This window comes from Diabrotica undecimpunctata, chromosome 9 (genome assembly GCF_040954645.1).
Source record: "Diabrotica undecimpunctata isolate CICGRU chromosome 9, icDiaUnde3, whole genome shotgun sequence".
NCBI classification, from domain to species: Eukaryota; Metazoa; Arthropoda; class Insecta; order Coleoptera; family Chrysomelidae; genus Diabrotica; species Diabrotica undecimpunctata.
This window is the reverse complement of record NC_092811.1, coordinates 114271262-114296609: the sequence shown is the minus strand read 5'-3', so window position 1 is coordinate 114296609 and position 25348 is coordinate 114271262. Positions and strand designations below refer to the sequence as shown.

The following is a 25348-nucleotide window of genomic DNA, read 5'->3' as shown; positions in this document are numbered from 1 at the left end:
AAATGTTTAAATTATTAACGTCCAAGATCGGTCCCCTGAACCTACAGGCACATAAAAAATTGAACTAATAAAGCCTCTAATAATAATGAAAACACAAACGAAAAGGCCTCCAAATCTGAATGAGACTTTGCAGTTCACAAAGACCAAACAAAAAGGAAACAGAAACACCAAAAAAATAACATATGCAGTTACATCTACCCAGCGGATTAATAGAAAATCTGGGGAGGAGGAATCGATTGCTTCAGAAAAGGAGAGAAAAATACAACGTATGGAAAAGAAGGCTGTTACTGTTAGCAAAATTTCCAAAAAGGTTAAAAATTTAAAAACTGTCTAGAAAAAAAAAACAAAGTAAAAAAACAGAGAAAGATATAAACCGAGAAATAAAAGATGATAAGGCTAAAATAAACATTTTGAATAAACTTACTGAGGAACCTATCTTACCAAAGCAAAATTCTTTTAATACATGTGAAGACAATTGGCTTCTTGATAACTTTTTTTCAGAGATATCATCTTCCTTGTCTTTTCAAGATAACGAAAAAGTGCTTTAAAAAATATTGCAATAGAGAAGGCAAAAAAGAAATTATTTGCCGAAGAACTCATGGAAACCTGCAAGAATAATTCGTAAATTAAAAATCCTAAGCTGACTGAGGGACTTTGCTTCTCGTGTACTGATAATTTTAAATAGCAAAATCTTGGAAATTTTTTACTGTGAATAAAGACTACATTTATTTTAATTAGTACCTAAACCTGTTTCATTTTTGATTATCTTTTTAATTCATTATTGGCTAATCACTAGAAGTTTCATATTCCGTCCTAGCCAATAACTGACAAATTAGTGGCTAATCACTGAAGGAGCCATGCTAATAACTAATTTTTGACTGACAAATAATAAAAAATAATTTTTGGAAAAATCGGTAAGATAGTTTCGAAACAAATTCAGATTTCTGCTTTTATCTGAACCTTCTAAAAATGCAAGGTATAACAGACGTTGATAAAGATGTTAATAGAGACATGGGGAATCCAAAATTTGCATTCCACGACATGTCTATCAACTAAGCAGAAATCCTTAACGAATTTGTTTCTTGTACTCATACAGAGTAGATCCGAATAAAATGAATTAACATCTTTATCAACGTCTGTTATACCTTGCATTTTTAGAAGGTTCAGATAAAAGCAGAAATCTGAATTTGTTTCGAAACTATCTTACCGATTTTTCTATCAGATGTCGCTATTGCGTCCATAACGAAGCCATTTTATTGTTGCTTCTTAAAAGACAGAAAAGATTATTTTTTACGTTGAGAACGCCTATGAATAACTGTTCTGATGAGACTTATTAAGTCGAAATACGTATCAACAGATACATAGACGCTTTGTACGTGAAATCAAATCTTTGCTGTCTTTTTCATTTAATTTTTGGAACTTAAAATTATTTCTAGACTAGAAATGTTTGGTTTTGTATAAGCTAAAATTGATTTTTTTATAAAGAGAAACGTGATATTCCTACTGATACACATTTATTACATAATTTAATGATTTAGTACCTTAATAGAAATGTGACTGGCCAATCACTGGGTAGTCTACCCTACATTTCCTTGTCCACTCTTTTAAGATCAATGCTGTTGAAATTTTTTTTATTTAAATTAACGTGCATGTGACATCTATGGTCATTAGCAGAGTTACGATTTACATGGTAATATCATATACATTACAAAATAATGTAGTTAACATTTAACATAAAGAAAAAATAATAAAAACTTGTAATATAACATTTATATTTTGTTGAGCAGTTGACTTTTCTCGAGGAATTTGATAACCTTGTTGATTTGGTCTGTGCTGTTTAGGACCTCTTTGAAGTTAGTACTGATATCGAGCTGTTGGCATATTTTGGCATAAAAAGGGCATTCAATAAGTATATGCCTGATTCGGAGAGTCGTATTGCAGTGCTGAGATTTTGGTTGTGGAGATAATGTCATTAGGTAGCCATGAGTTAGACGGGTATGTCCTATACTCAATCTCCGTATAATTGCCGTATTTTTTCGAGATAAACTGGGATAGGTAAGAAGGCTCACTGAGGGTATAATTTCATGCAGCGATGAAGTAACATTATGGGCATATATGGAAATTTATGGGCACTTCAGATTATATTGTATAAATTAAGGAGTTTATTAAGACTATAATTAGACAAGTGCTTTAGGAATGCATAAGGAATATCACCGGGCCCAGCTGCAGTGTTTCTACTAGTCAGCTAAGGCAGACATTAGCTCATGGATAGTAAAAGGAGAATTAAGGGATCTACTATATTCAGATGATATCAGATGATTTCTGTGTGAATATAAGTCATGATGAGATAAAGTAATATTATTGATTTTATTCCTGAACTTGTCTTCGAAATGTTTGGCAAAAGCGTTAGGAATAAGTTCATGTGAAGTGATCTCTATACCATTTAAAATTAAACGACTAATTTTGTTATTAGTTTTGTGACCTTGAATTTTTCGTATTTTTTTTTCCAAAGTTGGCTAGGATTGGAGTTTTCGTTGATAGATGATAGGTAATCTTGCCAGGAAAATTTTTCACTTTTTTTAACTACGTGTTTGGCCTTGGCTTTGAATTTTTTGTAATTTATTAGATTTTCAAGGCTTCTATTTTTTTGGTACTTATTTAAAGCTTTTTTGGATAGACGAATCGTCCTTCACAAAAAGAGTTCCACCAAGGAACTGCTTTATGATTTGGAGAGAATGATGTTTTGCCAATGTGAGTCTTAGCAGCTGAAAGAATACTGTCTGTTATTGGCGTTAACAAATAGTCTAAAATAAAATAATGTAAAAAATAGATGTAAAAAATAGTTTTACATCATTGATTATTGGATGATCATGAGCGAGCAAGAGAATGTCAACAGATTTTGAATACTCTGGCCAGTTAGTTTTATTTAGGCGCCAATAGCTTTTGGCAGAGGCAGTCCCATTACAATTGTTGGAAATTATTATAGGATAATGATTGCTATCAAAGAGATCGTCAGCTGTTTGCAAGCTTAAAAAAGGTGCAGATTTAGGGTCACTAATACTAAGATCTACAGCAGAGAAAGATCGAGAGGAAATATTAAAATGAGTATTAGATCCTGTGTTAAGAAGACATGAGTTTGTGCAGTTAATAATATTTTCAACTACTTTTCCCCGTCCAAATCCGTCGCAGTATCCGTCGCAGTTCCATTGTAAAATAGTGAATTTGAAAACTTATAGGGTTAGTAAAAAGAATATACCTTGTACTAATTAAGTAATTTTAGAAAAGATCGATATCATTGCAGTTAGAGTCACATGAATTATTGGACGTAAGGCTGGTAAGTTCGTCAGCGTCTATAGAATTTAATGTGCGTTTTAGCTTTTTCGTTATTCTCGTAATGCGATTTTTAAGTGATCTATCGGATACAGTTTGGTATATTTGTGTAAGATCTTTGAGGAGAGAATGAATGTTCGTGGTGAAATTATAAGCTTCTTTGAGAGGATCACTACTCCCAAAGGAATTTTCTAGGAAGGCAATTATTTGTAATGCTGATAACGAAATTTTTTCTGGATTCGCACAAATTAATTTTTCAATACTTGAATGGGCAGATGGATTAATTTTACCAATTTCTTTGTCATCAGATTTTGTTTTCTTTTTAGGAGCTGATTTAGGAGTTGCGAAGGTTGTTGTGTTTGGTGTGTTATTAGAGCGGTAACCAGTAAAGAAGGTGATTCAAGACTTGTGTTAGTGGAATGAGTTCTTTTTATGCCAGAGTTAGAAGGGACAGATAATGGTGTTATAGACTGTTCATTTGAGATTGTTATGTCAGTAGGTGGGATATTTGAATAGATTTATTTTTTTGAGGAGGGTGAAACAGAAGATATACTAAAAGGAGTATCAATTGGGATTTGGCTAGAAGTTGTATTTGGAGAGAGATTGCTAGATATTTCTTGAGGGTTAGGGCAGGAGTCTGCAGTGTGTCCAGATTGCTTACATAAAAAGTATTCTAGTTTGTCCGAAGTAATAAATAGTTCATTTAATAGTCCTAAGTTCATTTTTAAGTGCTTGCTCTATGAGTGCATTCGGGATCGAAGGACATACGTTAGAAAGTAGTAGCCTCTTTGCAGGAGTGATAAGTCTGCGAATAGATATTATTTGATTTATAACAGAAATAGTCGAATTGTTTTTTAGAAGATTGTCTACTACGGTTACGGGAGAAAGATAAATGCATATACGCCGGTTAGAAATTCGTGAAGCAATGGTTATTCCTTTAGGAGTAACAATTTGGCCGATTGCCTTTATGTAATCAAATAGCACTACGTCTGAGATAGCGTCCATAACAATGGCATGAGTTCTACTGGGGCATGATGTTGCTGTTATAGATTTTTTCTGTGTGATTTTGGTTACTGCAGCGAAGCTATGTTGAGCTGTTTGTGATGATGATGTCATAATTTGAATTTAATATTTTGGATGCCAAAATATTAAATATGGCCAGAAACGACTGGCCTAATTTTATTTGTCAAAAGTATTTAAGTGATATCGACTTACCAATATTTACTTGATAAACAATCACATTAAACTAACAAGTTTTTATTAAAAATACTATTAGTAGAAGCCTGATGTTCACTCGGTGGCTTCTGAAATAGGAATGAAATTTTTAAATACGGTTAGAACAGATACAAGCCCTTGTTTAATAACTGTTGTTGTAAGAAAAGTCTTAGAAGTTTAGCTTTGGATGCTTTTACAGGGTTTTTATATTAACCACTCATATCTTTTATTTCTATTCATACATCTTTCCATAAAAGCTTTTGCGAATTTAAAGTTTATTGAAATATATTTTGAATTTAGGTACTGAATAAGTTTGGTAGAGGTTTTAAGTAAAAACAAAATCGTTACATATTAAGTTTTTTTATAGGTATGCCCTTTATATTATTCATATTTTAAGGTTGACCTACAACTGTCAAAATTTAACAAAATATTGCGCAATTTTCAAATTCTGTTTCACGCAATATGTTAAGCAGTATTTTAACATTATCTACACATTGCCAAATATATTAATGGTTATATTAACCGAGTGGCCCACACATTTTAAAAATATGCATTGTATTGCAAGTATCTCTCTTACTGGCAATAATAGTGACGTGGTTTGGCTAAACAAGACAAAAATCGTATCGGAAATGGAATTCAACTACCATAAATCACGACTAAAGTAAATGTCGTCAAGACAAATGGGGAGAGGTTATTGCTTTTCCAAGTAACATTTGTGAAGGAAATGGGACAATGAGAAATAAAGGTAAGTCGCATTTATTTATTTCGAGTTTAATACAGTAAAGTTACAAGAAATATGGAGAACGGTTTGTCCTCTCAGAGTGCAACTCTAATTACGGTTATTAGTTTAAGTCAAAATATTTATCAAACTGCTGCTGGTCATAATCCTTCAATGTATTTAGTGAGTATTGTTAGAGGCATCTTAAAGTTTAATATTTGATGAAGACTATTTGTTTAAAAAACTGCCTTGAGCACATTTTATGTACAAAAATAAAATTTACTGGTAGAAAGAAAAAAATATTTGTTTTGTTTTGAAAGGGTATATATTATTGATTGTATTTTTAAATTAGTAGCGGAAATATTTTGCACAATCTTCTTCTTTCTCAATTTTTCTCTCTTTAGGAGTCGCTTTTTTTTCAAATGACGTTTACCATTTGACGTTTTTTCTCTTGTTGGAGCTTTAATATGTACTTAGATGCTAATATATTTTTAGTTGATTTTCTATGTCGTTGCTTCCTTTGACATAGTTTAAATTAACGTGATCACTTAAATATTGTGGCTATCTATTAAGAATTAATGATTAAAGGACCCTGAAACGTAGTTCTCAGTGCGTAGATTAAGAAAGTCAATGGGACCTAGGTCTGAATAACTATTAGTCTAAAGCTACAGCCTTCTGAAGATATAAGATTCAGATGCTCAGTGTACGTCAAGGGCAATTATTCATACTAAAGTGAACAAAACTATTGATTTATGAAAGAACTGAGACATATTTTCTTGATCTATATTTACACACTGAATATGAATCAATGGTCAAAAATAGATGCGTCGTTTTTTAGTCTTCGAAAACTGCCAAAAATCTTCGAAAAACTAAAGAATAGAAAAACAAAAAGCGATAGAAAAACATAAGAATTATCCTATTTTCACAAATGCTGCACACTTATTCAATACCAGCTGCGCTTATTTAATGCATAGCTGCATTTCCGCCTTATGTTCAGAAAACTGCTACAGCGCCTTCAGAAAACTGAGAAAAAACCACACTGACAAGTGCTTCTAGAGCGGCACAAGACATCTCACCCTGTCATGCATTCAGAATACATACCTGACTTCAGGAAGGTAACAGCATCATGTAAAAAAAACGCAGAATTATTATTAAATAAGCATCACCTATCGACCCACATGAAAGTTGCTACAGCTGAAGCTTTTTTTTTGTCTTTTATGAGGGGGTGGTCCAAATGTTCGAAACATACCTCGGTCCTAGAAGGTAGACAGAACTGCCTTCCAGCCTCGGTAATGCAGGATTTTTACACCGTCGCCAGGATGATATTTGAGACCGTTTACAGGGGTTGTTTGGACACCATCGCCGTTAATGCCAGAGACGTACCTGCTAAAAAAACACCCGCGATGAATTACCAGCCGAATCGCCCTGATTAAGACGCAAAAACGGCACAGATCTCTCATTCACGCACAATTTCACGCGCATTCTAACACTTTCTCACTACGACTGAATTCTTGTCTCCCTCTATTCCTCCCTGTTAATGTTCAATCTCGCCCCTTCTTATTCTGCCTTATCCTCTTGCTTGTTCCTGAGCACCCTGCCTCCCTTCGGGTCGTCTTTCTTTTTGTTCCTTTCTCTCCAACGTTCTCCTCATATATCTCTGAACTGCTCTTCATCGATCTGACTACGTAATCATACCAATATAGTGTGTGAGAGAGAGCCGATATTTCACAGTACAGGCATTTGTTATTTTCTGCTTCTCCAAATTTGTAAGGGTGTGCCCTAAAGCAACCATGTAGTGTGAATATCTGCGTCAATAAGTAAACCAAACGCTGGTGAGACTTCGTCCACTACGCCACCCTTCTCGTCTCGTCCCATTATTTTTGCCACCCCATTATGAGCCTGTTCCTTTCTTCTTTTTTTAAACATTCTGTTGCTAGGTTTTTCGTCACTCGTATATTCTTCCTCTTCCCTTTACTAGCATGTGTATCGGAATACACATGGTGATAACTTCCAACGCCTCTGCAAACACTTTTCTGTATGCATATGTCACCCTCAATAAACTCTTCCTATCTGCTTGGATAAGCTACTTTCTGTACGCCTTTGTTAAAACTGCAGTTCTTCAGACAGGCGCAGCGTAGAGGATGATCGATTGTACAACATAATAAAGGCACCTCCTCTTCTAATTTTTGAGCCCTTCTTTGTTGGGCATGATCCCCCTCAACGTGGCGGATCTCTCCGCAGCTCTTTGATTTACCGCCTTTACGTGCTTCTCCCACTTTCCGTTTTGATTCAGAGTTACCCCTAAATACCTTACGCATTTCTTTGAAATCACTCTCTTTCCTGCACATTTGAATGTTATACCGTCTCTTTTCCTTGGTGTTATGCACCGCTATGTACGCTACGCACCAAAAATAAGGTCCTCCCTGTCCTCGCGCCACTACCAGCATAGCGAGGTCGTCCTCAAATGCGAAAGAGATTACACCCTCTTCGTATTGTTGACTCACAACCCTATCGTATACCAAGTTCCACAGCGTGCGTCCTAGGACCGACCCCTATGACACTCCAGCCGTCGCGTCAACCACCACTCCTTTTTCTACTACAATTTTATTCTCTGACAGATAGTCGAAGACCAACTTCGTTAAGTACCTCGGACACCTTCTCTCCCGTTAAGCCTTCATTACCTCTTTTTATTTTAATATGTTCCAGTTTAAACAACAGTAGGATTGCTCATTCTGGTTAATCCCCACCCTGCGCAACTCCCGGAAGACTGCCATCAGCGCATCCATCGTGCTTCTGTTCTTTCTGAAACCTTACTGCCTGGGAGGCAGCCCACCTGACTGTTCAATCACTGAGTCTATTCGTCCTCTTAGAATCTCCTTGTATAATTTACCTATGCACGACAGAAAGCAAACAGGTCGATACTTGTATTCCCCCTTTGGGAGTACCACGAGCCTTGAGATTTTCCGATTTGCCGGTAATCGCTGAGTTTCAAGCAGTGCATTCATGTGTTCCAAAAGCCACGTCGGCTCCATACTACCAATGCGTTTTACCGCTTCTGGTGGTATTTCTTCGAGAACCTGAGCCTTTCGTGTCTTTAGCTTCGTTGAGTTCGTCTACGGTAAAAGGTACATCTCGCTCAACTTCGACGTCCCACTGCACTCCAAGCCAATGGCCGACTAGAAACAGCTCTCGGGTAACCTCAAGCTTCCTGTCCTGTGGCATCTTATACAGAGGGTATAGCTTGAACTGGTTTATTACGTTTTTATACCCCTGACACCAAACGTCCCCATCAAACTTGTCACACAATTCCCTCCAGTGCCTCTTTTTCGCGGCTCGGATCTTCATATTCAGTTCCTTCTTTCGCACATTGTATACTATATCCATTCTGCTAGCTTCGGATACTTTTCCTCTACCTCTTGCCCTAGTAGACTGTCTACTGATAGCAATGCATTCCTTTATCTTGTTGGCGATCTCTTCGCACCACCAATAAGGCATTTTTCTTTTTTAATCTACTCCATTTATGCAATTTGTTATAGTCTCTCTTATCATTGATTCAAGTCCTTCTACCGATGGTGATTGGCATCTTTTCCTCTCTATCATCCATCTAGAATACTCATCAGACGCTAGCCTGTCCGTTCTATCCCCACCTTTACTTCCTGTTTAGTTCGCTGATGACTCAACGTTGGTAGTCCCTACTTCGACCATCGAAAAGACAATGTAGCGGTATTCTCTAGCAGTGTCATTCGTTCATGTCTACGTTCACAGCCTACGTTCAGCTACAGCTGAAGCTGCTTAACAATTATTAACACGATTATTAATTCCTAATGTCTTATAAGTAGAGTTAAGACTCCTGATTATAAGAAATGGTCAATGAAGATGGTTGACAACTTCATAATGATGATTTTGCTAACTTTCTTGTTTTCGATTTAGAATACCTAAAAGACCTAAAGATTGGGATATATCAGATTAAACTTGCACCGTCTAACATACAAGATTAAATAATTAGAGATAATGAAAAAGAATTTTAAATTGATGAGAATATAGACGAACCCGGATTCATTCGAGTTCGAATATTTTCTATATTTGGACAAGATAAAAAAAACAAATATTGAAGATGAGCCTGCAAAAGACCCGATTATTAGATGTACATGTCAATGTAGTGCGAGAACTGTGGGTACTTGTGCTCATATAACCAGTGTGTTGTGGTTTTTAGGCTTTGCAAGACATCAACCCAATATGCAGTATAGTGATAGGTCATCACTTAATACAACTTATGATGCATCTAACCGAAATCAGTAGAATCTTAACATACAGATAGTTGAAGATAACTTAAACCCAAATTTGCTCTAAACGATTAAAATCTAGCATAGCACGATCTTTACTGGTCGTACTGAGAAGTTTCTTGTGTTAGCTGGCTATTTGATGAATTTATTTTTCAAATATTAAAGAAATTCTGTGATAACGTCATATTTTAGGTATTGTCGATGCAGCAATATCACGTCGGTTCTTAATTTTGTTAATAATGGTTCAGTGTTTTTTTTGAAAATCAATTGGTGCTGTTGCTTTGCTGAGGTCAGGTATGTATTCTGCATGCGTGATTCAGCACTTGTCGGTGTGATTGTTTCTCAGTTTTCTGAAGGCGCTTCAGTAGTTTTCTAAAGATAAGGCGGAACTGCAGCTATGCTGGTATTGAATAAGTGTGCAGCATTTTTGAAAATATGATAATTCTTATGTCTCTCCAGCAGCACATTTTCTATTGCTGTTCTTTAGTTTTTCGAAGACTTTTCGGAGGTTTTCTGGCGGCTAAAATGCGATGCATCTATTTTTGTGTGTATGTTTGCTTGATGTACACTAAGCAGCTGAATTCAATATATTCAGAAGGCAGTAGCAGAATATTAGTTTATCAGACTTGGCCCCATTGACTTTTTTAATTTACGCACTGTGAATTATCATTAACCGAACTTTCGTTTAATTTGACCTGGGCCGGTTTTCCATAGAGATAGTTCTTCTTCTTCTTCTTCTCGTAGCACTACAACCCGGGTGGGTTTTGGCTGACTGCACAACTTTCTTCTATCTTGAATGGTCATCCATAATAGTTGGGTTAGTGGGTAGCCCCATTGTTCTTAAACCTGACCATATATTGTCTCTCCATCGCATTCGTGGACGTCCTATGGGCCTTCTTCCTGTGGGGGCTTCCTCCCATATTAACTTGGCAAGGCGGTTATTAGGGAGTCTATGGATATGGCCAGCCCATCTTAGACGTTGGGATTTAATCTCTTGGACTATATCGCTCGCTCTTTACATCTGCTTGACCTCAGCATTTGTTCTCATTCGGTATTGGTTGCTAATAATCTCTCAAAACATCTAAATTTTCTTTCAGTTTCTTTGGTCAGGGTCTATGTCTCACACCCATACATGAGCACCGGTCTAATCACCGTTTTATATATTCTAATCTTTGATGTTTCTCTCCTTGATAACTCTCTCTTTGATATCTCTTCCGCGATATCGTTATCTGCTGTGATTGTTGCTCCGAGATATTTAAAACTCTCCACTTTTTTAAAGTTATATGGATTTATTGTAACATTTTGCCCTATTCTATCTCGTCCCTTTTGTCTGTTGATGCACATGTATTTGGTTTTCTCTTCGTTTACCTTTAAACCAGTTTTCTTTGCCTCTACCTCCAATTTATTAAAAGTCTCCTTCACAGTGGTGACTGTGTTTCCCACAATGTCAATGTCATCTGCGTATGCTAGTAGTAATTTTGGTCCATTTACTGTCAGTAATTCTATTTTAAGTTGTGCTGCTCTTACTACTTTCTCCAGGATGATATTAAAGAGGAGAGGTGACAGCGCATCTCCTTGTTTCAGACCACTGCTTATTTCGAAAGATTCTGAGAGTTTGTTACCTATCCATACTCTGGATCTACAGCTATTCACACATAACAAGCTGGATAAGTTTTTTTGGAACTGAAACTGAACTGAAAGTTCTACCGTTGCATCCCTTTTAATGCTGTCGTACGCTTGACGGAAAGCTAGGAAGATATTATGGATAGTTCTATTGAATTCTAATTCTATTTTAAGCAGCTGTCTTAGAGTAAAGATCTAATCTATGGTCGATCTATGTTTTCTGAAGCCGGCTTGGTATTCCCCCATGAAATTTTCTTTAAACGGTGTCAGCCTTCTTAATAGGATGTTCGATAAGATTTCATATGTCGTATTAAGTAGGGACATGCCTCTATAATTAGAGCACTTGCTTTTGTCTCCCTTTTTATGGATGGGGATTATTACACTTCCGTGCCATTTTGTTGGTATTTTCTCTTCGTTTCATATGTATTATTAGTTTGTGTATTTGTCTATGTAGAGTTTCTCCTTTAGTACTTAAGGAATTCAGCCAGTATATTGTCAGAGCCTGGAGATTTTCCGTTCTTCAATTTGTTAATTGCTTGCAATGTTTCATCTATTTTGGGGACCTCTACTGGTAGATCCACCCCGAGATATATATTTTCTCCATGTTCTTCCTCTTGATGTATGTTAAGTAAAGTCTTGAAATATTCTTGCCATGTTTGAAGCAGTTGTTTTTTATTTATTATTAATTCACCATTTTTTCTGAGTACAGACACGCATCTAGGTCTGAAGCCTTTCTGTTCGTTTGACACTGATTTGTAAAATGCTCGACTATTTGACTGTTGCCTATTCCTTTCCATTTCTTCATATTTCTGTTGTTCGTACTTCCTTTTTTTCTCTCTAATTAATTTTCTTGTTTCTCAGCGTGAAGTTGCATAGTTTTCTTTACTTTCTGCTATTCTTTGTTGAAGCATAATGTTTCGCTTTATCTGTCTGTCGTGTAGTTTTTCTTAATATTCTCTATCAAACCATTTTCTTGTTCTCTTCCAGCTTTTTCATATTATTAGTTCTGCTGACTCCGTAATTAATTTTTTTATTTGTTGCCACAGCCTTTCGACATCATTGCTCTGGTCTACTGTATTTAGATGCTGTTTAATTTCTTTCTTTCTTAGTTTCTCTAATTTCCTCATTTTGCATTTTCTCTATGTTCCACTGTCCCAATGCTTCCTTGGCCTTAGGTTTCTCTGAAGATATTTTTAACCTGATTTTTGCTCTTACTAGGTGATGGTCTGTATCTCCATCTGCTCCCCTAAGGCTTCTTACATCCAGCATATTACTTCCATGTCTAGCATCGATAATTACGTGGTCAATTTGGTTCCGCATGGAGTGGTCATTACAGACCCCAGTCTGTTTATGAATTTTTTTATGTTGGATCATAGTAGACTTTACAAGCATATTGTTAGCCGATTCTAGCTCTACGAGCCTTTGTCCATTGTCGTTTGAGATATCGTGGAGGCTGTGTTGTCCTATTGTTGGTCTTAGGTTAGGTTCTTTGCCAATTTTTGCGTTGAAGTCTCCACAGATTATCTGCATGTCTTGTTTGGAGATTTTCTTAAGCGTTCTTTCGAGTTGTTGATAGAATTAATCTTTAATATTTTTGTCTTTACCTTCTGTCGCAGCATGTGCAGATATAATTGAGATATTGTACCATTTTCCTTTCAGTCTAATATAACAAAGTCTTTCACTAATGGGCGTGAAACTTATAATACTGTTCAGGTATTCTTCTCGTACTACGAAACCTCTGCCAAATTCGTGTTTTCCTGTCTGGTTTTCACTGTAGAAAATGACCGCCTTGTCTTTTTTTTATGTTTTCCGTGTTCTAGCCACCATAGTTCTTGTATTGCTACTTGTTCTAACTGTTTTGTTGCATGTATAGATGCTCCCGTCCGGTACCAACTTAGAACATTCCATGTTCCAATATTTAAAGTGTCGTTTTTCATATGTATCTGTTCAATTCCGAGGCAAACTTGCAGTTTTTATAACAGACTGTTTTTTATAAGGGCAGGTTGTTGGATAGTTGCGGGGTCTTTTCTATAATTATAATAGTTTCTGACAATTTTAATAAATTCATTGCTTTTTTAATGTCGTGATAAAAGGTTTTTAGTTGTTCGTCATAACCATTAAGAGTAAGAGCATAAACCTGTACAAAATTGGTTGCTAGAGGCGTTATATCGATCTTCAGCAAGCAAACTCTGTTTGAAATGGGTATGAAATAAAACATAAACACATATTTTCGTGGTAAAAATTTATATTTGCCATTTTACAAAATAAATTGATTATCCACTTATATTTATCAAAATATAAAATATTTACAATTGAGATGTACAGCACTAAATTCTAAAACGAAATTAGTTGTGTATATGTAGGTACCTAGTAGAATAAACCTCACTGGGGATTTGACTTACATAGCTTTGTGAGAGTTGGGATGGGGTGTTTTATACACGGTGTCTTGAAAATCTAGGAGTTAATATCTTTGACAGATCAAGCCAAAAGAAAAGTAGACGATTTAAGGATAATATATAAAGGTAAGCTTTTATCTTTTAGATTTACAGTATATAATGTTGGTAAAAAACGCAATGAAAGACGTTCTCAAGTTTGGTCCTGAACATCGTAACACAAATTGTGTTTACATTTCAGTCACAAAGAATTGTCTTTTTCAAAGTAATCTATATCAAAATAAACTGAAACCAAAGCAATAAGTGATCGTGTGTAGTGCAGCTACAGTACGGAATACAACAGTGAGTTAGTCTTATTTTATATTACCAAAAACATTTCAATGCATACAGTTTGTAAGGTTAACTGTCGGTCGACAGGTCTGTTATCAGAACTAATTTTGGTTTTATAACTGGTTTAATTAAGTACTAATGAGTTTATCAAACGATATCAGATGCTACCAAAAAATTTGTCAACAGCCATGACTGACGATCAACAATCTCAAAACAAAGCATCATACTCTGCTGTGCTTAATAATATTTCAATTCAGTTTCTTTCTGAGAATCACGCAATTTTATTTAATGCTCTACCTGATATTAAAATAGAAGAGTATTTAATACCTCTTGGTAAAGTTGATCATCCATGAAATATTTTATTGTCATCAAGACTGTCAAATAACAGAGTATGTATCTATGTATCTATCTATCTTATGTCCAATTTAGCAGAAATAACAACAAAAGGAGAAAATCTAAAAGCACGAAGATTATTAACTCCCAAAGAAAGACTGTTACTATCTAATGTTTGCCTTCTATTGCACACACTCTAATAGAAAATGAGTTAATTAAATGGGGTCTTAATTTAATGTCACATTTAATCTTCCTTAGAATAGGTAGTCAGCTTCCAGAATTTTAAAACATCTTTAATTTAAGAAGACAAACATATATTCAACCAGTTGTAGATATAGACCTACTTTCTTCCTTCTTATTTTAATATGAACAAACTTCGTATCACATAAGTTCAGATAAACCCTCATGTTTTTTTTTGTAAGCAAATATATCACATTGCATTAAATTTTTCAAGTCATAATCAAAATGATTCCACTCTTATCGACCACCAACCACAACAACCAATACAATAACAACCACAAGAATCCTTCCAGTCTAACAAATCAACCTTAGAAATGGAACCAGATCTTCCCGTCAGTAATTCTAGTATAGAACCTACGCCTAACCAAGACACAGAAATGAATTTAATACTTCTCGTACTTATAAAAACTAATTGTATATCTAAAGATCAGTCACTGAAGAATCAGATCAATAATTAAAAATCCCAAAAGTAACCAAAAAGAAACAAAAAGGCAATCTGAAACTACCATATTAATTCAGGAGATGATAATGTCAACAAAAAAGATATTTTACAATATGTCATATAATTTTAACTTGACATATGAACAAACTTGACTTTTTTGAAAATTATTCTAACTCGTTTGGTCCCATCAGCTTACTACAAACATACCCAACGGATATACTCAACTTTATAAATATGATAACAACAATTTTACAAGTCGTATTTACAGAAAAAAAGCATAAAGACCAAATGTACTAAAATAATAAACAAAATACAAAAAATGCTAAACTCAGACGATGCCGCTAATCAAAATAGTGATACTTTAACAAATTCATCTCAAGAAATAAACTAAAATCTTCGATTTAATTCTTCAATGGAATGTTAACGGGTTCTATGCCCATTTAGAAATGCTTAAACATTTATGTTCAATGATCTCGCCACCATCTATTATTTGTTTACAAGAAACAAACTTTAAAGAACAGCATAGTGTGGTATGAGGAATTATTCTTGTTTCCATAAAAACCAAAACGTCGCAAATATTGTTAGTGGAGGAGTTCTTACATATGTTAACCAAAAATATGAATTGGAAGCATTTATCGCTGAACATTTCAAAGAAACTTATATATAAATAAATAAGGACGAACCATCCCTTTTACGCAAGAATTAGAAGATATCCCTTTCTCCATAAAATTCAATTTTCAAAATTTTTTATCGGACAAATACAGTTATACAGTACAAATACCTCTTCCTGGACCTTTCCTCCTGCAATGCGTGATCTAACTTTTCTTAAATACAATAATCTTGAGACCCCCATGCAACTATTTAATATTTTTACAACATACTTGCTTTTTTCCCAGATCATTGACATATCTATACAGATTCATCCAAAACTATTAATACTGTGGGATCAGAAGCTATAGCTCCGAACATTGTATTACAACACTAGAAGTTTACTGGACTAGAAGAATATGAAGATAATTGGAGCTAGAAATATTTGGAAATAGTTTTTTATTAGCGAGGATCATTATTATTAATTATCTCATATAGGGATAAATGCAAAGATTACGGTAATCGTTACTAAAGGTATTTAAGTTCAGTTTTAAGCACAATACTTAAGCAGCTATAAACTACTAAAGTACATCTTTGATATAGCTATTTAAAGTGTTAAAATTTACAAAAATATTTGTACGTATAAAATTGTTATTGGTATTAAAACTAGTTAAAAATTATAATTTTCTTTTAAGAGCATTTAAATTGACACTCTGTATAGAAATGCTACATTTCTTGCATCTCTTGACTAAGCATTATGTGTTTGAATAAACAATGCAGTCTGGGAATCCAGGTATACAGAATACTTAATTAAATGATCTAAAGATGTAGTTTCATTTATGATATAATTACTGTTTGCCTCCAATCGGTTAGGTAAAGGCGCTTGCACAAGGAACTTGGATGTAGTTGAGACAGAAACCTTTATTGTCTACATCGTTTGGGGCTTCCATGCCGTCTGCGTGGAAATAGAGTTGAAAGGGTTTGACTGTACCTATAAAAAAAAACGAAATTTACTACTGGGTGCTATAAGTTATTTGAAGCATAATATTAAATATAAAATTTATAAACTGCTCAACTAATATAATGCTTTCAGAGATAATGTAATATTTTATTAAGTAAAATTACATTTTAACATTCTAGAGAATTAATATATACATTTCAAATATTAGGAATCAGTAACAAAATAAATTAAGGATCAGGGAAAAAAACCAGATATGTCACTTTATATTGACTATTTCACTCATCTTAAAATTTTCACATAATCTGACAAATCACAAATCACAAACCAAAGACAGCTTGTATTATCGCGAAAACACCAACTGTCTTTCAATTCTGATTGGTCTATCAGCTTCGTGTTTTCAACGACGTAACCATGGATACCGATCGCAAAGCAAAGTTTGACGTTTGCCAAAAAAATTATTGTAGCTGTATACGTCAAAATGAGTCGTTTCGGTGGTACTTCAAAGAAAATCTAAATCTTATATATGGAGACAATTTATGATGTTTTGTGTGGATCGCAACTACAAATTAGATGCAGAAAATAACAACAAAAGACTAGCATTCATTCTAAAACACTGGGCCTTCAACATGCGAAAAATTGATGGTAGTAATTACAAGGAGAGTGTTATTAAAACCATATGGAACACTACTGCACAATACCTAGATACCTAGATCAAATGTATTATTATTAAATTCCTTCCTCTCATTCTACTGAATTTTTGACCTATCACTTTGTTCATGAAATAGTCTAATAAAATACCACTCGTGATTTAATTTAGCTTATAAGTCTGTCTTTTATTTCTAAACTTAACTGAGTTTCTTAAAGAAAACACCATTCGTCCTACGGACTCGCGGTGTTTTCAAGCAACTCAGTTTCGTTTAGAAGTAAATCGACAGACTTATCGCGAAAATTGAATCACTAGTGGTATTACTATTGAAAATATCGTTAACCCTCCATCCCACAGGTGGGGTCCATCAGTACAAGTATAAATGAAATTTGCTTAATTTTTTCAGTTTTATTTTGTATTTTTTTCCTAGACTCGGTGTACCTTTTAATGGTACTGAATAGTACACTTTGGCATAATTTGGTAAAATTGTATGAATCCCTTCAATCGCTACCTGCAAAAGTATCCTGACAGACCCCACCCGTGGGTGGACGTTTCTTGTTTTGTGCTAAGGCTTGGTTAATATTGCTGCTATAAATGCATTTATTATATACTAAGATCCAATAATACGAATGCGGAATTTTGGTCTTTTCGTCGATTGTTTCTGAAGTCTTTAGGAATTGCGTTAGTCCAGAAAAATATGAAAATAAGAGCGTTAAATATACGTATACCGAGAACATCACGGTTACTCGCTGCAAAATTTTCTGGAATTGAGCAAACGACGAGGGATGACCCAGCCCCCGGGAAAACAGAGATGGTGTAAGTATTGTAAAAAAAGAAAAACTAGGTATTTTTGCCAATTGTGCAAAAACTGGTTATGTGTGGAACATATAAAAGCATGTTGTGCCGATTGCATAGAAACAAAATTAGCATTATTTAACCCCACTATTTTCTGTTTCCAATTTTAATTTTGGATATTTCGTTTTTACTTGTATTACTGTAACTATATAGAGTAATAATATTATTTTTTTTTATATTTTTCTTTTGTATTTTGTCGTTCATAACTTTTTTAGTAAACTCTTGTAAAAAAATAATGGTGTTAGTTATTTTGCAGTAAACTATACCAATACATATTAATACACATATTATATGTACATTTAGGTAGTACGTTACATCAGTCAGTTTCCTTAAAAATATTAAAAAAAAACTTTTTTTTTATTGAGAAAAACCAAGTTTAAAATTTAGTTCTGATAGACCCCACCTGTGGATTTGTGTCACAAAAAAGTCACCAGTGGAAAGGATGGTTAAAGGCGCCATTAAATTCTAGGAATGACGACCTATATTTTAGAGTACTAAAACTGCCTACCGTAGTATGGCGTAAAATAACGTCTAAAATATAGCATAGCGATTAAAAACCAGCTTAGTCTAAACGTCCAGGGGAAAAAATCTGCGATTGTAACGATACCATCATTAATAATCTAAAATTTCGAACGTTAGCAAAATCACAGTCAAATAATGAAATCTAATTCCTACAATAGCTAATAATTTGCCGCCGTAGAGTAGGCAACCTACAATACCTTGTAATATATCGATATGTTGGTTATAATAGAATCGATTCCCTTGCCATTGAATAGAAAGCGTCATTGAAAAAGGGAACCAACCTCACGGTTCGTAGACTTCCTACGGTTGCCTCTTCCGCCCAACCAATGAACATTAAGCCCGAAAATATACGCTCGTGACGTAATTCTTCCCCTTCAACCAATCAACACTGCGATCGACCTGCCCGCTACATTCAGTTTCAATCGCGAATAAATAAGTTTTTGAATTCTTGTGTACTCTGGTGACGTAACTCAAGCATCCCCATCCCAGTCGGAAGAGGCAACCGTAGTAAGTCTACGAACCGTGAACCAACCTAACCTTCTTATCTATGAAGGGAATGCTGTTCATTTTGGAACATAACTTCAAGAAGATCAGTTAAGTTATCACGGCAGGCAGAACTTAGGGACAGGGAAAGAAAAAAATCTAAGTTATTTATTATTTTTGGGAAATGTGAAAAGTTCTTTAGTTGTTTGAAGAAATATTTAGTTTTTGTACAGTTTTCTTTAGACAGTTACGTTGTTTTTTATGGGAAAATCACTCCGATAGTTCTGGTAAGTTTTCCATTTTCCATTTAAATATTACAAGTCCTCAATCACCTAAACTTTCTCACCTTAGTAGAAATATATAACTATCATTTTTGTTATATACATATATCACTAGATTTCAGTGTGGAAATATTCAATATTTGAGTCAAGATCACTTAATGACAAATATATTCTAGTTTTTGTTATTTAAACAAAAACTCTAACAAGTATGAGAACACAGAATAAAAAGGGTTTTTTGTTCTCTTGTAGCCTGCCGGTTCCAACCTTAAGTATTGGGACTGTTTATTTTGATTTGGGAAAAAGTATTTTTTAATTTGGGAAGTACTTGGAATTGGGGAAGAATTGGACGTTGATTTTGGGAAAAGAAGAAATTTTAATTTGCAATTTTCTGGTTGGTCTGCGTCCTGTAGGCTGCTACCACTAAACGTAGGCTGAGCCATCCCAGAGCCCACCCACTATCTGGACATTAGACAGCTGATGAAGGAAACCGCTTCCCAGAAATCATCCCATAGGGTTATTAAGTACAATTATGATGAAATTTAATAACAATTTAAAACTCTTTTTTTTATAATATACATTTATATCCTTGGATACTTAGGCCCTCAGCCTAAGTGGGTTACGAAACAGGTTTGTGCACAATCCCTGGGTAGCACCCTCACCTTGCCGAATCCTTTTAATTGCCTTAATATTATTATTCCATATTTACTTTGAATTTATTTATTTATTAATATTTTATATAACATTTATAATAAGTTGTCAGGATATATTATCCAATTTTATGGTCATTTGTATCTTTGTATGTACCTTCACATATCAAATTGATGTGATATTGTTCCAATTGCTTAACTGACCTTAAGTAATTGGAAGTTAAGCACTTTAAAAGTATTGTCATACTTTTAAACTGCCTTTTATTAACTGGTATAATTATTTAATTTTTTTTTGTTTAACTGTTTTTGTAAATACTTATTTTTGGGGGATATATTTTAGTAGTTGTTTGGTATATATATATATACATATGTATATGTTTTGGAGCTATAAGTAAATTAAGAATATAATATAGTGTATAGAGCATTAAAGATTTTTATTTGTTTCCCATAATCTTTTATTTTTCAGTTAGTGTATAACTAAAGATACCCCAAATTGAAGTCATATTCAAAATTCACCCTGGCGTCCATCTCAAGATCATCTTAGGATTGATCTTACCTTAAGTTACTACAGGCAAGCAAACGTGCCAACCTCCTCTCTGAGCACAACTCTCGTTCTCTTGAGGTAAGCCTATTCTCTTGTAGCGTTTCAAGCAAATTTTATATTTCCTTTTGTATTGGTTATATTCCTTGTTGTTTGACAATTTATTTTAACCATAAGTATTTCTATTCACTACACTTTATCTTCGTTAGAAATATTGTCCCTTTAAAAGATTAATACTTGGATTTTGGCCTTCCACTTATTAATTGTAACATCTTCTTACATAATTTGTAACAGTGGCTTGACTAACCAGTTGCAGCTGTTTCCTTCTACATATAACACGATGTCATGTAAACAAACCTGCTGCTGCTGCAATATTCATTTTTAAGAAACGTGTCAGTATTATTATAACTATAACCTTAAAAGAGTAAGTTTTTGTTTGTTCGTGTGATTATTAATAAACGATTGTGGCTAATAGTGATTCGGAGGGTTCCGTTGAGAACAAAATTATTCCTTCACAAAAAAAAAGGAAGACTACCTGCCGAATGTCAGGGATCTCTAAAAAGATATCGACTTATGAAGTTGGACAGCCATGTAACTGCTTAAGGTTGAAGTGCTTTGAGGTAATTATTGAGGTGCAAAGAAAAGAAATATTGAAAAATTTAAATGCTCTGTGCTCTCACAATGAGCAAAATTATTATTTGGCTAGTTTAATAACGGTCTTACCTGTCCAGCATAGAAGACCTCGTCAAAACGAGATTACTGCCAGTTTCCAAGATGCAAGTTATGCGTATCGAGTACGAGTTCGCGATTGTGATATTCCGGTGTGTGTCAAAGCTTTTTGTTTTATTCTTTGGATTACAAAAAATAAAATAAATTATATAAAGGAAAGCCTCAAACTAAGTGATGCTACTCCTAAGGACAGATGTGGAAAGCATAGTGCAACACATAGGAAGCTGGACGACTTAACAAAAGGTTTGATATGTGACCACATCAAAAGTTCTAAGGGTCGTCAGACTCTTTATAGTCTGAAAGATATACATAAAGACTTATTTACCAGAAGAACTCACAATCAAAAAAATGTTTAACCTCTTTAAGATAAAGCATCTAAATGCTAAAATCTCATATAAAACGTACAGAACAATTTTTAATGAGACATTTAATATTGCTTTTGGATACCCCAGAAGTGACATATGCACAACGTGTGATAAATTTCAAATTAAGCTTAAAAGTTAGACTGATACTGATGAACTTAGACAATTAACTGTTATGAAAGATTTGCATAAAATAAAGGCTGACATATTCTGTTTAAGAAAAGGCAAGCCAAAAAATCTGCAAAAAAAGCAACAAAAAGGAAACCACCTGCATTTATTTTTCAAAAAATGTTTTATTTCTGAAAATTGCGACTATAAAGATGTGTACTATAAACGCCAGTTGTCTACGTATGCCTTTAATGTGCATGTCCTCTCTTCTGATCAGTATATTTTTTATGCCAATCATGAAGGAGTGGATCAAACAAAGTTGCATCTTTTCTTCACCATTTTATCAATAATTACTTACAAGAACATGTTAAAGAACTGCATACCTTCTGTGACTCTGCCGAAGAACAAAATAAAAACTTTACTATTTTTCGATTTATTTATTTTGTAGTAACCAGCAAAATTCATAATCTGAAAGAAATAAATATCACATTCAATGTAAGAGGACATTCCTGTTTGTAGTGTGACACAAATGTAGGATTGTGGGATTTAAAGACCCCCTTTGGGTCTTTAGAAGGGTTTTTGAAGAAGTCATTAAGTATTCCCGTTTCAAATCATCGCCGTTTGTTATAGTGAGTTTGTCACAAAAATGGTACTGGATTGGAAATCATTTTTAGACACAACATATTTACAAAAGCCTGCCTGGGCCTGCGTAGCGCAAGCGGTAGGATGCTTGACTCGCAAGCCGGTGGTCCGGGGTTCGAATCCCACCGCCGGCAAGAACATCTAGACATTTTAAAAATGTCTATAGGCCCCAGGTCGACTCAGCCTGAATAAAAATGAGTACATTGGGTAAAACCAGGGGTAATAATAGACGGTTGAAGCGTAGCACTGGCCATGTTACCTTCCTTGTATACCGTAGGCCCTAGATATAGCAGACTACCCTGCTATACTCCCAAAGCCGCGACAGCGGTATAAAACGGGAGACTATTATATTATTATTTACAAAAATGTCCATTTAACTCAGAGTTCGAAGGAAATAGTAGCATCATCTGATTATAGCTGCCTTATCTATACCATTAAAAATACAATGAAGCAGTACTATCTGAATTAATACGAAAACGCTTTGACCAAAACTCAGCTTTAAGATGTGAAGAACTTTTGCTCCTGTTCCGGTATACGACGGTAAGTTTTAAAAAAATTTAAAAATAAAAATGAGATTTATTCATTTTTTTAAACTTTTGCTTCAGGTCCTTTACCAATTACAAGGGCTAAGTTTAACGATCTAATGAGTCTTATGCGGTTTTGCAGTCCAAAAGCAGTGACATTTTTCCAGAACCTGACAAAAATTATTTATATTTTGATAAATAAATATTAAAAAATACATTCATTTTATTTTCAGTTAAAAAAAAAACGGCTGGTTTTTGTCTGTTTTAGGCGACATCCTGCTTTTGTTCCTGCAAAAGAGAGAGTGATGCAAATTTTTTTTGCAATAAAGCCGTCTTAAGTTTTTGTAAACCAAAAAACTGTAGTAATGCCGATAAACCGAAAATATTTTTGGGAAAATATTTCTGTAAACAATGACCCAATAACGTCTTTTGAAGAAGATTAACTACTTAGAACGGTAATGTGTTTTAATAAAAGTGTTTTCTAAATATATACTGTGTTTTTGTACTAGTTTCTTTAAATATGAATATAACTTCCGGTAAATTTTAAAACACAGTATCTGCTTTAAACTTGGTTAAACTACAAATTTGTACAAATAACCACTTCACAAAAAATTCTGAACGTATTTTACAGTTAAATAAAAAATATTTCACTTAAATGGTGTTTATAGTTAAGGGAGAGGAGGGATAGTTGATTCCGGTGGGATACTTGATCCCCATTTAAATTTGGCGCCCAATGATATCCTATTACTGTTCTGTTGACCCACTTGGGTAGAGGCCATACTGTTTATTTTGTTTTGACAAATGGCTGCTACTTCAGAACACGCTTGACATTTTAATCAAGATTATTCACACTATTTTGTGACATTGAAAGTTTATTTTACACGTGCGAGGTAAGTTATAACAAGTTTAATTCGTTTATTTTATAATTATACTGCCCAAATAGGTGAACCATTTGTACTTGTATCCACTAAATACTAAAACATTGATATTTAAATTGTAACTGTTTTAACCTAACACTTGCACTTGTTAGTAATTGTCATTGCAGGGATAGTTGATCCTATTAAATGGGGGATACTTGATCCCAGGATCAAGTATCCCACTTTGTGTTTCTTTTAATCTCTTGTTTATTGTAATTAATTTTATTCATGTTTATTTTTTCAGATGCCTCGTAAGTACTCAACTAAAATAAGAGCAACAAAAAGAGTTCCACCTGATGCAGAAAATGTTAAAGCGGCTGTAAATGCAGTAAAAAATGGAGGAAGCTACAAAGCATCCGCTAGACAGTTCGGATTAAATGTCATAACATTGAAGAGGTTGTGTAGAAAAAACATGATATCTCTCCCAGGCTACAAGGTGCGCCAGGTTTTTTCACTTTACCAGGAAAAAGAAATTGGTATGTTTTCGAAAGATATCTCCAAGATGTATTACGGTCTTACTGTGGTGCAATTGCGCAAATTGGCATACTCCTATGCTGCAACAAATAGGATATTATATCCCCTGCCTGGGATAAAACAAAGCAAGCTGGCCGCGACTGGTACCGATGTTTTCTTGATAAAAACCCTACGCTGTCATTAAGGACACCAGAAGCCACAAGCTTGGCACGATGCTCAGCTTTTAATCGTTACACAGTTGGTACATTCTTTAATCAATTAACAAATGTTTATACACGGTACCAGTTTCCTCCTGAACGTTTATGGAATATTGACGAAACTGGCCTCACTACAGTGCACAAACCTCCTAAAATAATTGCTGTGAAAGGATCGAAGCAGGTGGGCAAAATTACATCTGCAGAACGAGGCGAACTGGTTACGGTGTGTGCTGGCATCAATTCTGCAGGAGGTCACATGTCTCCTTACATGATATTTCCCAGAAAAAACTGGCAGGTTGTTAAGCCATGCACCTCCTGGCAGAAATGCAACAACATATCCCAGTGGATGGATGACTTGCTCTGGTTTTCTGAAGTTTTTGGAACACTTTGTTCGTTTTGCTCAGCCAAGCCTAGATCGGAAACATTTAATTGTTATAGAAAATCATGAGAGCCACTGCTCATTGGAGGCTGTAAATTATGCGAGAGACAACGGCATCGTATTTCTTACAATTCCGCCGCACACCTCTCATAAGTTGCAGCTATTGGACCGCGCGGTTTTTGGTCCACTAAAGACTTACTACTCCCAAGCAACTTACAATTTTATGCTCAAATTTCCCGGGACAACTATTACCATTTACGACATTGCAGAACTGCTTGGAGGTGAGTTTCCCCGAGCCATGGCTCCTTCAAATATCATAAGTGGGTTCAAAGTATCTGGAATATGGCCGATAAATCCAAGCATATTTACTGACTACGAATTTATGACCAGTGCTGTCACGGACCGTCCAGGCCCACCTTTGATTCAGGAATCAGTTCTAGATCCAATACAGCCAACACTTAGTGCTAGTATATCAATTTCTATAGAACCAACGTTGTCTGGGGCCCTAAAACCTTGCACTCCAACATCGGATATAATGTCTGTGAAACATTTTTCTCCACAAGACATCATGCCCTATCCCAAGGC

General features: G+C 34.7%; 1 protein-coding gene across 1 annotated transcript in view; it reads right to left on the bottom strand.

Moving 5' to 3' along the window:
* Positions 1-15913: 15913 nt before the first annotated feature.
* Positions 15914-25348, bottom strand: part of LOC140451283 (uncharacterized) — a 134415-nt gene continuing 124980 nt past the window's right edge. The window contains exon 9 of the mRNA XM_072545026.1: positions 15914-16486. Within this exon, the coding sequence (XP_072401127.1) occupies positions 16365-16486 (122 nt within the window). The 3' untranslated portion in view covers positions 15914-16364. The remainder of the gene's footprint in view (positions 16487-25348) is intronic.